The 13,890-nt window shown below is 46.3% G+C and overlaps 1 protein-coding gene across 1 annotated transcript in view; it reads right to left on the bottom strand.

Annotated features, from left to right (window-relative positions):
* Window positions 1-13,890, bottom strand: part of LOC118570606 — a 173,289-nt gene that overhangs the window by 127,110 nt on the left and 32,289 nt on the right. The window contains 4 exon segments of the mRNA XM_036169266.1: window positions 697-858; window positions 4,622-4,723; window positions 7,748-7,894; window positions 13,284-13,441. Coding sequence (XP_036025159.1) covers window positions 697-858; window positions 4,622-4,723; window positions 7,748-7,894; window positions 13,284-13,441 — 569 coding nt within the window.

Here is a 13,890-nt window from a genome sequence, read left to right as displayed (position 1 = left end):
TCAGCACAGCTTTGATGAGAGAAGACAGCACCCCATCCCACCTGACTTGACTTCCCATCCACCCCCACTCCCTACTCCCCCACCCCCCACCCCCGCCAGGGAAGGAGCAGAGCTGAAGTTAAGATGCCAGTTTCTCCTCTCCTCTGGCCCAGCAAAGGCCAGGGAAAGCCTCCGGCACTTTCATTTCCAGCATAGCTTCCCACACAGCTGCCTTAACTTAGGCTTTCTGCTGCCAGACACGTAGCCCAGCCACCATTAGTTCTCACCCTGAGCCCTCGACTTGCCGCCACCCAGTCCCCTTTGGCCTCAAGTGCCACCAGCGCTCCTAACCCCGGTCCCTTGCAGCGCAGTGACACCTAGACCTCACACTCTTCTTATTTTTTGGTGTTTCCCATAGCAGCCCATGCTGTTACGCAGTCCCGAAGTCCCGCAGTCCCACAACAACACACAAGGGTTCCACTGCTGGGTTCTCAGCTCTCGTCAGCAGAGAACTTGCAGCCTTGCTGGTGTGGATCTGTGGAAGCCTATGGCAGGTAGAATGAGGGGGATACTGAGGACATCTGTATGCTCCTCTTTCTGATTGTGATAATTAATCTGCGTAGATAAGAGAGCTTTGATGCAAAAGGTGAATTCCTAAAGGTGGCACACAGGGCGGAAGGGAGGAAAAGGCAAACAGACCGTGTGTTCCTGTCCTACCTGGTAGAGCCTGGTGTTGCTATAAATATTCTGCCAGACTTGATCATAGTTGCACGGATGCAAAGCCTGAGAAGTTGTGAAAGATGAGCGATGTGGAACCATAGTCACTGTCTTCTCAGCATGGTCCTGGAGCACTTGCAAGACTTTCACAGGGTCAGAAATCTTAAGTAGAGCAAGGAGAAGAAATGGTTAGTAGACACAAGAAGGCCCCCTTCGTTTCTTGTTTTTCTAACTGCAGTTATTTATTTATTTGTGTGTGTGTGTGTGTGTGTGTGTGTGTGTGTGTGTGTGTGTATCTGTGTATATGGTATCACAGCATGTATGTGCAGGTCAGAGAACAATTTATGAGAGTTTGTTCTCTCTGTCCATCAGGTGGGTCCAGGGGATCAAACTCAAGTTGTCGGACTTGGAAGCAAGGACCTCTACCAACTGAACCATGTTACTGGCCCCTGGATCCTTCTCAGAATCTAGAAGGAGCCTTAAGTGGGACTTCATTCTTTCAAAACCATTAGGGCTGAGGACACGGCTCATTGATAGAGTGCTTGACTAGCATGCATACAATTATAGGCTCTGTCTCTCTCACCTCATGAACCTGCCATGGGTGGTACACACCTGTAATCCCAGCACTTGAGAGCTGGATGCCAGAGGATCAAGAGTTCAAGGCCATCCTTAGCTACATAAGTGAGTCTGAGGCCAGACTAGGACACACGAGACCCCATGTTAAAAAGTAACTAACTTAAACTCAAACATTATGATTACCCAAATATATGCATCTATTTGACACCATATAAATTCAGATATACGTGCCAGCTTATTTCAAGTTCAGAGGCAGCCTCCAGGACAAGATCAGAGAGTGTCCTCACAAGTGCACCGGTGAAAAGAGAAACCCCTGTCAGCTCTGGGTGCGAACACTAATGGTCTCTCTCTTCCTGGATTGCCATAAGATGCCCACATGCAGCAGGTGAATAAACATCCCCTCTCTTCTGGAGATAAAGAACTGAATAATGTCCCAGGAACTACCTACCAATGACATGCATACTACTGCATCATTTTAATATCACAAAGAATTCTAAAGGTCACCTATTCCAATCACCTCAAAATCCCAGAGATGTGTGTTCCAAGCATAGGAAAGATCCATCATAAAATTCACGTGGAATCTCAAGGAACCCCCAAGAGCCAAACAATTTTGAAAAAGAATAAGGCTGGAGAACTCACACTCAAGTTTAGAAAGTGTCAGAAATAAATAGCAGTCAGAATAGTATGGCATTTCTGATACCTCAGACGAGTGTAATCATGCATCACTCAACTTTTCCATGACTGGCTTACTCCTTAGTACAATGTCTTTGAGGGGCATTCATGTTGGAAAATTTGTTACCAATTTCTTCCCTTTCAAGGCTAAGTAACAATCCCTTTGTCAGAATTAAATAGTAGAAATAAATGGGAATCGAAATAGGACAGGCCACAGGTCAACAGAGCCCAGAGGTAAACCCCCATGCACATGGTCACTGATGCCGAGGCCACCAAGTAGGAAAAGATACTGTCTGCATTAATGGTGCTGGAAAACCAAATAGCCACATGCAGAATAATGAAGTTTTATTCTTGTATGTAAAAGTTGATTTATAGGAATTAAAGACATGAAGTTAAGCCCTAAAAGTACAAAATTCTCAGAAGAAAACTGAAAAGCTCCATACTAATGGATTTGGCAATTTTTTGTGAATTAAAATTTTTTTAAGCTTTATTTATCTTATTTAACATATTTGAGTATTTGACCTGTGTGTATGTATGCCATGTGCCTGGTGCCTCTGGAGGTCAGCAGAAGGCATCGGATCCCCTGGAACTGGAGTTACAGGTGGTTGTGAGCCACCATGTAGAGACTGGGAAACAGACTTGGGTCCACTGAAGAGCAACCAGGGCTTTAACTGCTGCGCCATCTCTCCAGCCCCTGGATGGGTTGATGTTTTTACTGTTGGGTGTTTGTTTGTTTGTTTTTGGCACCAAAAGTTGGGAGTGGGGATAAAAAGTGAAAAGTGGCACTCCATAAAACTAAAAAAACTTAGCCGGGCGGTGGTGCACACCTTTAATCCCAGCTCTCAGGAGGCAGAGGCAGGTGGATCTCTGTGAGTCTGAGGCCAGCCTGGGCTACAGAGCATCGAGATCTAGAACAGGCACCAAAACTACACAGAGAAACCCTGTCTCCAAAAACTTAAAAAATAAAAATTAAAAAACTAAAGAAACTTTTCTGACTCAAAGGACATATAAACAGAAAGAGAAAGTATCCTGTAGAATGGGAGGAAAACAATTCCTAGTCATATATCTGATAAAGGAAATAGAATATATGAAGTACCTGATAAGCCAAATAGAGTATATAATGAGCTTTTGTAATTTCACCACATAATCTAATTACTAAGTAAAAAATGAACATCAAGGCAAAGGACTTGAACAGGCACATTCTAAGTATGACAATACATGTAGCCAAGAAGCATGTGGAAATACTCCCAGCATCACCAGGGGAATGCTGTCTGCTGTTGTTTGTATAAAAGGGTAACTCCTCAGATATTTGCACACCTCTCTTCATAGCCATGTCCACAGGACCCATGATATTCCTCAACAGGCGGATGAATAGACTTTAGTAGATACAGGGATTATTACTTAGCCTTGAAAGGAAAGTATTTTCTAACAAATTTTCCAACATGAATGCCCCTCAAAGACATTGCACTGACTGAGTAAGCCAGTCACAGAGAAATTGAGTAATGCATGATTACACTCTCCTGAGGTATCCAAAGAGCCAAATTCACAGAAAAAGGAAGTGAGGGTGGTTGTTGGGAGAGAGCTGGGAGGAAGGGATGCTAGGGAATTGTTGAATGTCAGTGCTGCAGCACACGAATGTTCTGGAGAGTCACTGCCCAACAATGTGAGCATACTCAGCACTGAGGAACTCTGTGCTTAAAGCAACCGAGACAGTAAATTCCAAGGAAAGTGATTTTCATCCAACCTTCTTGTTTCAAAGATGAGGAAGTTCGAGTCAAAGGAGGCTGCACCGTTAGACAAACACCACACACAGCTCAGCACTGAAGCAAAAAACCGGTTCTTTTGAGAATATTTTTTTTCTTTTTGGTTTTTCGAGACAGAGTTTCTCTGTGTAGTTTTGGTGCCTGTCCTGGATCTCCCTCTGTAGACCAGGCTGGCCTCGAACTCACAGAGATCCACTTGGCTCTGCCTCCCAAGGGCTGGGATTAAAGGCACCACCAATGCCAGTTATTTGTTTGTTTGTTTGTTTTCTTTTTTTAAGACAGAATTTCACGATGTCACCCTGGCTGTCCTGGAACTCTGTGTAAACCAGGTTGACCTCAAACTCACAGAGATTCCCATCTGCCTTTGCAGATTTCTGGGATTAAAGGTATGTGTGTACTTCCAAACTTGGGAATTGACAATTTTTATTCTCTCCTGAAATCTAGCTAACTTTTTAAAGTTTGCCGGTTGGATTAGAAAGTTCTAAATAAGAGGTCAGAGAGTTGGTTCTGAAGGTAAGAGCACTGGCTGCTCTTCCAGAGGACCCAGGTTCAATTCCTAGCACCTACCTGATGGCTCACAACTGTCTATAATTCCTGTCTTAGGGAAGCCAACACCCTCTTCTGGCCTCCATAGCATTAGGCATGCTCATGGTGAACAGCTATCATGCAGGCAAAACATTCATACATATAAAAATCAGTTTAAAAAATTTAAAGAAAAAGAAAGCTCAAAAATAAAGTCTCCATAGTGAGCCTATATCAATTTTTTGTTGTTGTTCTTTGGTTATTTTTGGTTTGTTTTTTTTTTTTTTTTTGTGTGTGTGTGTGTGTTTTTTAAAGAGAAAGAAAATCCCACATTTCTGAGGATGACATTTAACAATCTTCTTACCTATAATAGGCGATGGCTATATTCTCACCTTCAAAACCTGTGACTGGAGTTGCATCAGCTCGTCTCTTCTCTTCCGTTCTTTGAGTCTGGTTAACATCCTCTTCTGCCAAGGATCACATTTCGGCTTGACCTAGCGGATGAATATGTTCATGGGTCTCAACAGAAGCCACACAGAGAAAGACCTGGGGACCTGCCAAAGTGGATCTGTGTCCCTGCTTGGAGGTTTGCTGGGTGTGTGAGGTCTTGGGAAGGGTCTGCACAGGTCACAGAGTTGTGAAAGGAGCCAGCAGGTCCTGTTGGCACTTGGCCTATGCCACACTTGGCCTATGCCATCTGGACTATACTGAGCAGGACACACGCAGGAAGGAGCCTGGAGCCAACAGCACAGAGCACATCATGTCAATGGAGCAGAGGGGAGAAGTCACCAGAGTCCCAAGGACTCCTGAGGACTCCACATTTAAAACTTCACCTTTCCTATTAAGAAACTTAGCTCTGTGGCTATAAATTCCATCATCAACATGCTGATAATTCCCCAATTCATATCTCAGCCCAAGTAGGTATGAACATAGTCTGCAGCTTTCTACCTGCAGACTGCCCAAAAGCTGCAGACTGCCCGAGACCCCTATGGCCAAGAATATCTATGAATGTAGCCATACACAAAATGATCAACCTACTTAAAGCCAGATTTTTTTTTGTAATTCAGTTGTGCAGTTTCCAAGCACAAACTCTGTAGATGACAATGCCATGCTTTAGTGTCAAAAGGTTGGACACTCCTGAGTGTTCTGCCCAAGCACCTCCATAATGTCTATGTTTGGGAGTTAATTCTAAGACACAGGGTCTGCCCCACCTACACTGACTGCCCAAGTTCAAGCCCCAGATGGAGAACACTCTTTGGCTCCTTTCTTGCTTTCAGCCCCCTTTTCCGTGTGGACTGTGTCTCTCCAAAACTCATGTTGAAAACCACCCTGCAACATGATGCTCTAAGCAAGTGTGACTTTAGAAGGGATAGGTTCATCAAGTAGATCCCTAGTGAACAAGATCCGCCCCTCATAAGAGATCTGAGGTGTGTCTCTCCCACCATGTAAGAGAACAGCAAAATGTCAGCAGTCTGTGCCCTGGAAGAGGGTCCTTGCCAGATTCCCAACTGTGCTGGTAGGCAGACCTACTCAGCCTCCAGAAATGTGAAAAGCAGAAGTACTTTGATTATTAGCTACACACTTCACTGTACTTTGTCAAAGCAGCCTGAGTATACAGCAAGAGCCACAAATCATATCAGACTTTCCTTTCCAAGTTTGGTTCCCAGCACGCACATCTGGCAGCTTACAACTGCCTATAGCTCAAATTCCAGGGGATCTGATGCCCTCTTCTGGCTTACTGTGGTATCTGTAGGTTTGTGATTCACATACACATACTAAGGCACACACACACACACACACACACACACACACAAATTATATATATTTAATCTTTAAAAAGAGATTCCTTTCCTTCATATAACAATCAAGACTTATCAAACACAGATTCTACATTTTCAGTTTTGCTTACTCATTAAAATGTGTTTGTGACACTAATGTCACATGGCCATTCATAACTGGCACAGGGTTGGGGACAATTCCCAGCTAAGGCTGCATAAGACAACATTCTGCCTTATGGATGCTAGAAACAAGTGTCCCTTTTGTGTTTTGTTTTGGGTCATGTTCACTGTACTTTTTGTTGGTGAAATCGTCCCTAAAGAGAATCCTAAAGCGCTGGCTGTGTCTTAAGTCCTGCACTAGAAGGCTGTGACAGTCTTTGGAGAAGTCGTGTGCGATGCACGTCCTTCACACGGAGTTCTAGTACTTCCAATAATGAAGTTCAAGGTTCATGAGTCAAGGATAGGTATTAAACAGGACAGCTTTAAACAACAAATAAAGAAAACAAGGCTCTGAGTTTGGGTGTCTTTTTCTCTTCCTTCCTTCCTTCCTTCCTTCCTTCCTTCCTTCCTTCCTTCCTTCCTTCCTTCCTTCCTTTCTTTCTTCTTTTTTCCCCCCTGTGAAATAAGGTCTTACTCTGTAGCTGGAACTACTGTGTTCCAAACTGGGCTAGAACTCACTGTGTAGCCCAGGCTGTTCTTGAACTGGTGGCAGGATTCCTACCTCAACTGCCCAAGTGCTGGAACCACCATAGCAGCCAGGGCTCTGTACTACCTGGTGCTTTGAGCACAGGCTCCCAGGAACCTAACTTGGATTTCTGGATCTGCTAAACCAGTGTTTCTGGTTATTTCTAGAACACAGACTGCTTGGCTATTGAGACCTGGCTATTAGTTCTCAGCAGCTACTGCCATTGGGTTAATCCTGGTGCTATCCCAGTGCTTAGGCATCATGAGTGAACCCTGCATCCTCAGCATCGAGGGCCTGACATGTAAATATCCAGTAATAGTTTTAAACTAAATGTTGGCTTTACACATCAATGATATTTCTGAGTATCAGACTTGGTTCTTGTCACACATGTGCAACCATTGAAGGTGAAAAGGGAGCCTGGCATAGCGGCATGCACCTGTAAGCCTCGCATTTGAGAGGCCAAGGCAGGAAGATGGCCATGAGTTCAAGACCAGCTTGGGCTAAAGAGTAAGAGCTTCTCTCAAAAATGGTGTGTGTGTGTGTGTGTGTGTGTGTGTGTGTGTGTGCGCGCGTGTGTAGCTTTAGCTAAGCATAGTGGCACACACCTGTACCCCAGCACTAAGGGAGCTGAGACAAGAGAGAGCCAGGAGTTCAAGGCCATCCTTGGCTACACAGTATAGTGAACAAGGCCAGTCTGAACTATACGAAAATTCCACCTTTTAAAACAAATAGGTTAAAAAATGTAAATAAAAGGAGAAAGAAATTCAGATGATAGAGTGGGTTTTGGGTGTTGGGGGACCGTCTAGCTCAGATGGTGGTGTGACTGTCTTTGACAAAGGTAGGAAGGGCAAGGAGGACCCATTGCTCAGGATGAGGTCTTTTGAGTGGTCTCCATGGAGGACAGGAAACCTGTCCCCTAGGTCCCAGAGGACAATTTGCTCAGGGTACTAAGGAGAGGGACCAGAAGAGACCAGAAGACCCGGTGTTGCCGGGGTGCCTGCTCACTTTGGCGTTGCTGACGTCACTGGCAGGTGACTGCCCCTACAGCCTCCTACCTTCACGAAGGGAACCCAGGCGGCTCTCTTTTTCAGGGTAGTGGCAGGTCCTGACAAATTCTGCACTTTAGCTCTCCCAGCCTCGTAGTCTTGGAATGTTCGCATCCTTTGTTGCTCCGTGAAGATGCTTTGGAAGTTCTGAGAAACCTGAAGAGGATTGAGAAGAGAGGGATGGGATCTTCCCAGGATCCCCAGCCTCAGTCTAGCTGCTTACAGAGCTGCAGCCTTCAGAAGGTGCCTGCTTTTCCACAGTGCTCTGAAAAGTGTAACGTTCATTTCCTTCTTTCCTTGTCCATTTGAATCATGCTTTACCCAACACTCCGAGCTTTGCTCTCCCTCTGACGTGATCTCCCGCATGTGGGGCTTGCCGCCATGTTAGCTGACCTCTGTGCCTAAGTCTGCATTATGCTGCTTTCTTTTGTTTCCCTCTATCTTCCTTCTCAGGCAGATGCTGATGTTTATAGCTTGTTTGCTCTGTTTTTTTTTCTCTTAAATGCCAATAAAAATTAAAAGAAGAGGAGGGAGAGAGAGGAAGAGGAGGAGGAGGAGGAGGAAGAAGTGTGGAGAGAGGAAGAAGAGAAAGATGGAGAAGAGGGAGGAGGAGGGGAGGGGAGACTTGTTGCCCAAGTATGAGGACCTGAGTTTGGATCCCAACAGGTATGTTAAAAACAAACAAACAAACAAACAAACACCCAGCCATGACCACATGTGTGTAAGCCCATCACTGTTGGGTGGGGGATGGGAGGTTCACCGAGTCCTGCTGGTCACCAGCCCCGCTCCAAATTCAATGGGAGACCCTGTCTAGAGGAATAAGGCAGGGTCAGGATAGATCAGGACACCAACTTCCTCCTCTGGTCTTCACGCACATATGCACAGGCCTGCACTGCACATGCACGCGTGCACACGTACACATAAAAAAGGAATTGGTCCTCCCCCATCTCTCTGTCTCTTCCCTCTCTCTCTTTCTGTCTCTCTTCTCTCTGTGTCTCTGTCTCTGTCTCTCCCTTTCTCTCTTCTCTCTGTGTCTCTGTCTCTGTCTCTCCCTTTCTCTCTCTCTGTCTCTCTCTCTCTTTCTTCTCTCTCTCCGTTTCTCCTCTCTCTCTGTCTCTCTCTCTCTCTCTGTTTCTAACAATTTTACCTTTAGTTTTTGTCTTATACACATGGGTGTTTTGCCTGCATGTATGTCTTTGCATCACATGTGTTCAGTGACCTAGGTGGCCAGAAGAAGGTGTCGGATCCCCTGGGACTGGAGTTATAATTGATTGTGAACCTCTATGGTTCTAGGTTCAGGGGATCAAACCCAGGACCTCTGGAAGGGCAGCCGGGCTTTTCACCGCTGAGCCATCTCTCCAGCCCCTACTGATTGTCTCTGAAGGAGCCCTGGAAGGAAACTGACTCATGGAGAGACCTTTGTTAGGATGGTACTTAGCATGGACATCTCTGCGTGGCGCTTGCTGTCAGTTCATTAGGATGGCCAGCATGCCTCACCTGTGCTGAGTGTCTTCGCCAAAGATCAGAAACACTTGAGCATGTCCACCTGTATAAATCTGGGTTGGACTTCAAATATAAGCAGGATGTAAACTGCCCACCTTTGGGGAAGTGTTCAGTTTTTCTAACCACCTGGTAAACCAGAACATCTAAGGGTTAAATAAATCATGCTCTCAGAAGCCTACGTTATCTCTAGTGAGAAGAGTTAAGATGCTACATTGGGGTTGGGGATTTAGCTCAGTGGTAGAGTGCTTGCCTAGCAAGCACAAGGCCCTGGGTTCGATCCTCAGCTTAAAAAAAAAAAAAGATGCTACATTGTCAGAACTTAAGGTACCTGCCTCATTCTCACCTCTGACCTCTGACCTCTGACCTTCAGGCAGAGGCTACAAGGCTGACTTCCTGCTGCCAGTGCCCTTCTTGTCTACTGGGACTCTGCCACAGTGCACTGTGACAGTTTAACAACAGTGTGAAACTTCTCAATGTCACTTAGCAGGAGTAAAATGGTAACCATATGTCGTGAGCATTTAACCCCATATACATGCATACACAAACACACATATGAAGAACCTACCCACCATGCTAGGCACCAGAGCCTCAGCAAAGAAGTCTGCATGTTTGTGGGTTTCAGAGCTGAGGATTCTTCTAGTTGATGCTGGTGCACCTGAGGGTAGATGATACCACACCATTGCCTCTAGCCACGTGGGATTGGTGATTGACATTTTGTTGTAAGTTAGTTAAAATGGGAACTTTTAGTTTCTCACTTGCACTAATTACATGTCATGTGCCCAACATCTCTGTGTGACAAGTAGACACAACACACAGCCCAGCCTTGGACACATCCATCCTGCAGGGTGCTTCAGAGACATTAGTGGAGGGCTGGGCTTTGGAATCATTCTTAACAGGTCAGATAGTTAATATTTCAGTTTTGCAGACCACAACTATTCAAGTTTGCCCCTGTGGTATGAAAGTAGACACAGATAACACATAAACAGGCATAGGGTTGCTTGCATTTGAATATTTATGTTTCCACAAAATTAGTGTGTTGAAATCCTACCGCCCTCTCCAGGTGAAGGGACTGGGAGAAGGCACTTGAGGAGGTAATTAGTTCTCATGAAAAGGGATAGCCCTTGAGAGACCTTAGCCCTTCTACTAGGGAAGGCACACACACACACACACACACACACACACACACACACACACACAGAGTTAACATCTATGTACCAGAAAGTGAGCCTTCCCCAGGCACCAAATGGGCCTCAGCTGTGACAACCTCAACCATCAGGACAGGAAGAAACTGTTGGCTGAAGCCACTCAGTTTGTGGACTCCTGTTATACTAGGTGGACCGGACCAATACAGCTGGACGCCAATAGAGTTTTATTTTGGAAAATCCAGTGGTGAGCTGCAGGCTGTAGTTGGCTGACCCTGTCCTAAGGCGTTAAAATACCAGAAAAAAAAAAAAGATCTAAGTGTGTGTATGCACATGCATACACACACACACACACACACAAAACACAAACACACACGCATGCATGCACACTGGAATGTGACTGATCATCCAGGGAGCAAAGCTAATATTGCTCTAAGAAAATCAAAACTAGGAACTATTATTGCCATGAAAGGACCCAAGCTGCTCTTTGGGAACAAGCCTGCTTTGTGGGGGTGATGGGGTCTCACATTCTTTTAACATTGGTTACATAAAAAGGACAAGAATTCTGGGCATGGTGCTACGTACCTGTGATCCCAGCACTTACTTGGGAGGCTGAGGCAAGCAGACTGCACGTTTGGTAGCCAGCCTGGGTGTGCTGGCTGGTTTTATGTCAATTTGACATAAGCCAGAGTCATCAGAGGGAGGAGGGAGCCTCAGCTGAGAAAAAGCCTCCATGAGATCTGGCGGCTGGAAGCAAGCTGTTGGGCATTTTCCTAATTAGTGATTATTAGGTATGAAGTGGCGCCCCCAAGGGGCAGAGCTGCTGACAGTGTCCTAAATGACACTAGGCTCAGCTCAGACTGGACTGTGACTAGGTAAACAGAAGGATTGCTACCTAAACTCAGCATTCTTTTTTTTTTTTTTAAGATTTATGTATTTATTATGTATACAGTATTCTGCTTGCATGTGTCCCTGAAGGCCAGAAGAGGGCACCAGATCTCATTACAGATGGTTGTAAGCCACCATGTGGTTGCTGGGAATTGAACTCAGGACCTCTGGAAGAGCAGTGGGTGCTCTTAACCTCTGAGCCATCTCTCCAGCCCTAAACTCAGCATTCTTCAGGAACCTTATAAAGCACATTTCTGTTTGTCCCTTATGGCCTTCTATGGGCAACTGCTTATTAACTCAAACAAGCCTGTAACAGATCAAAGTTCCCATGCTAGCTCCCAGGCTCTTCTGGCTCACACCCCACCCTGCACCCCCACCCTGAGCTGCTACCTATCTCCTTAAAAAACTGAAACTTGGTGCCAGCTTGCTGCAACCCTCACCCCCAGAGACTGCATTGACAGCATTACCCCCAATAAACCTTTCTGCCTACTCATGGAGTGGTCTAGTTCAGTGGTTTCACCGAATCCTTGCTGATGGTGATTGATGGGGGAAGGCCCAGCCCATGGTGGATGGTGCCATTCCTGGGTAGGTGGTCCTGGGTTCTACAAGAAGCAGGCTGAGCAAGCCGTGAGGAGCAAGCCAGTAAGCAGCACTCCTCCATGGCCTCGGCATCAGCTCCTGCCTCCAGGTTCCCGCCCTGCTTGAGTTCCTTCCTTGGCGTCCCTCAATGGGCTGTGATATGGAAGTGTAAGCTAAATTAAACTCTTTCCTCTCCCAGCTGCTTTTGGCCATGGTGTCCAGCCACAGCAACAGTAGCCTAGCTAGGACACTGGGCTGCATAGAAGACTCTCAGAGGAGGAGTGGGGAAGGAGGAGGAGAAAGAGGGAGAGCAGAGAGGAGGGAGGGAGGAAGGGAGGGAGGGAGGGAGAGAAGGAAGGGAGAAGAAGAGAAACAGAGGTGGAGAAGAAGAGATACACTGCCACCATCTTCCAAGAAGCCAGAGGAATGAGATCATGCCAGGTCCAGTGAGCTTAAAGAACGTGTTATACACAAAAAGTGCAGCCCTGGTAAATGATGCTGGCATGAAGACAAACACACAGGGCCCTCAAGGTCAGCTCTCTACCGAGTGAGCTCCTCCCGAAGCACAGGCGCGGGTATCAGAAGAGAAAGTGGAGCCTTCACATGCCAAGGTCGTTCAAAAGCACCCAAGCTAGATTGCCGCCTGCTCGGGTCAGCCAGCTGATCATTTTTATCTTGCAAACAATGTACAGCTAGAGCTAGCAAGATGTGGACAGCACTGTCGTTGTGTTTTAAGTTATAAATCTGAAGTTCTGTATCCACCGTCCCATTTTCCCCTTGGAAAGGAGTCTCGACCCAGCTTTTGATACTGTGAGGTTTTCTGTTTAAGAAAGTGCAGCAGCGGGTTACTGTGGGAAGTGGGGGGCGGGGGAGGGGGAGCATGACTGCATTCCTCAGAACACACGGTGCGTTGCGTGCCATTGGGTATAACCTTATTTAGTATGTCAAGAACATGTCCTTCCATCTCTTCTTAGCTCAGAGGGCTACCCATGCTTGACAACACTTGCAGGCATGTCTGTCAAACCTGGAGTACATTTATATCTTCTCCAGGCCATATCTTACCTTTTTCTTTAAAATCTACAGGGGGAAAACAGAAAGGTAAAACCCTTCTGGTTCATTATAGTCACAAGTTCTGGTTACTCTCCTGGATAGGAAGATGGCTTATTACTTTGTATCTTATTTCTCTAGAAACAAGCATTGGCAGAAAAAAATAAACAGCTTTGAGGCAGTGTGGCAGCAAACACCTGTAACCCAGATACTCTGGAGGTGGAGACAGGAAGATGGGAAGTTCAAGGTCATCCACCACTACACAGCTAGCTTGAGGCCAGCCTGTGCTACATGAGATCCTGTTTCAAACAAACAGACAAGCAACTTTGTAGTAAATACTGATGCTTTCTGCCCCCCATTCATATTTATAGTAAGAGTGCATGTACCAAAGAAAAGAGTTCCATCTCCTCGGCAGAGTCACTCAGCTTTTCTAAGTCGTAGGGGATGTGGAAATGCGAGAGCAGGTGCCTCAGCTGGGGTTTCACTTCTTCCTTCTCGGTCACATGCTGCGGCAGGACGCAGGCAGCATCTCTTCTTCCTGGCCCTGAAAAACATCCACTATCAAGACCAGAGAGAGAGAGACACACGGTAGATGGCCTTGGAGAGAGTTGAAAGCACGCCCTCTGCTGGTGGAGAGCCATTCTGCTCTCCCCTGGCGTCTCCAAGGCAAGGGCACCTTACCTGGCTGGTCTTTCATGCTGCCCACTCCCCAGTCCCCACTGAGATTTCTCTGGGAAGGTGCAAGGACTCCTCACAATCTTACAGCTCTCAAGAGAAGCCCACCAGACAGAGAAGTCCACCAGACAGAGAAGCCCACCAGACAGAGAAGCCCACCAGACAGAGAAGTCCACCAGGCCTCTCGGGGACTGTCTCAGTGGGTGTACCGGCTGGTTTTAAATGCCAACTTGACCCCTGACACAAGCTAGGAGCCTCAGTTGAGAAAATGCCTCCATGAGATCCAGCTGTAAGGCATTTTCTCAATTAGTGATGGAT

Source organism: Onychomys torridus, chromosome 19 (assembly GCF_903995425.1).
Source record: "Onychomys torridus chromosome 19, mOncTor1.1, whole genome shotgun sequence".
NCBI lineage: Eukaryota > Metazoa > Chordata > Mammalia > Rodentia > Cricetidae > Onychomys > Onychomys torridus.
This window is presented reverse-complemented; position numbering and strand designations above follow the sequence as displayed.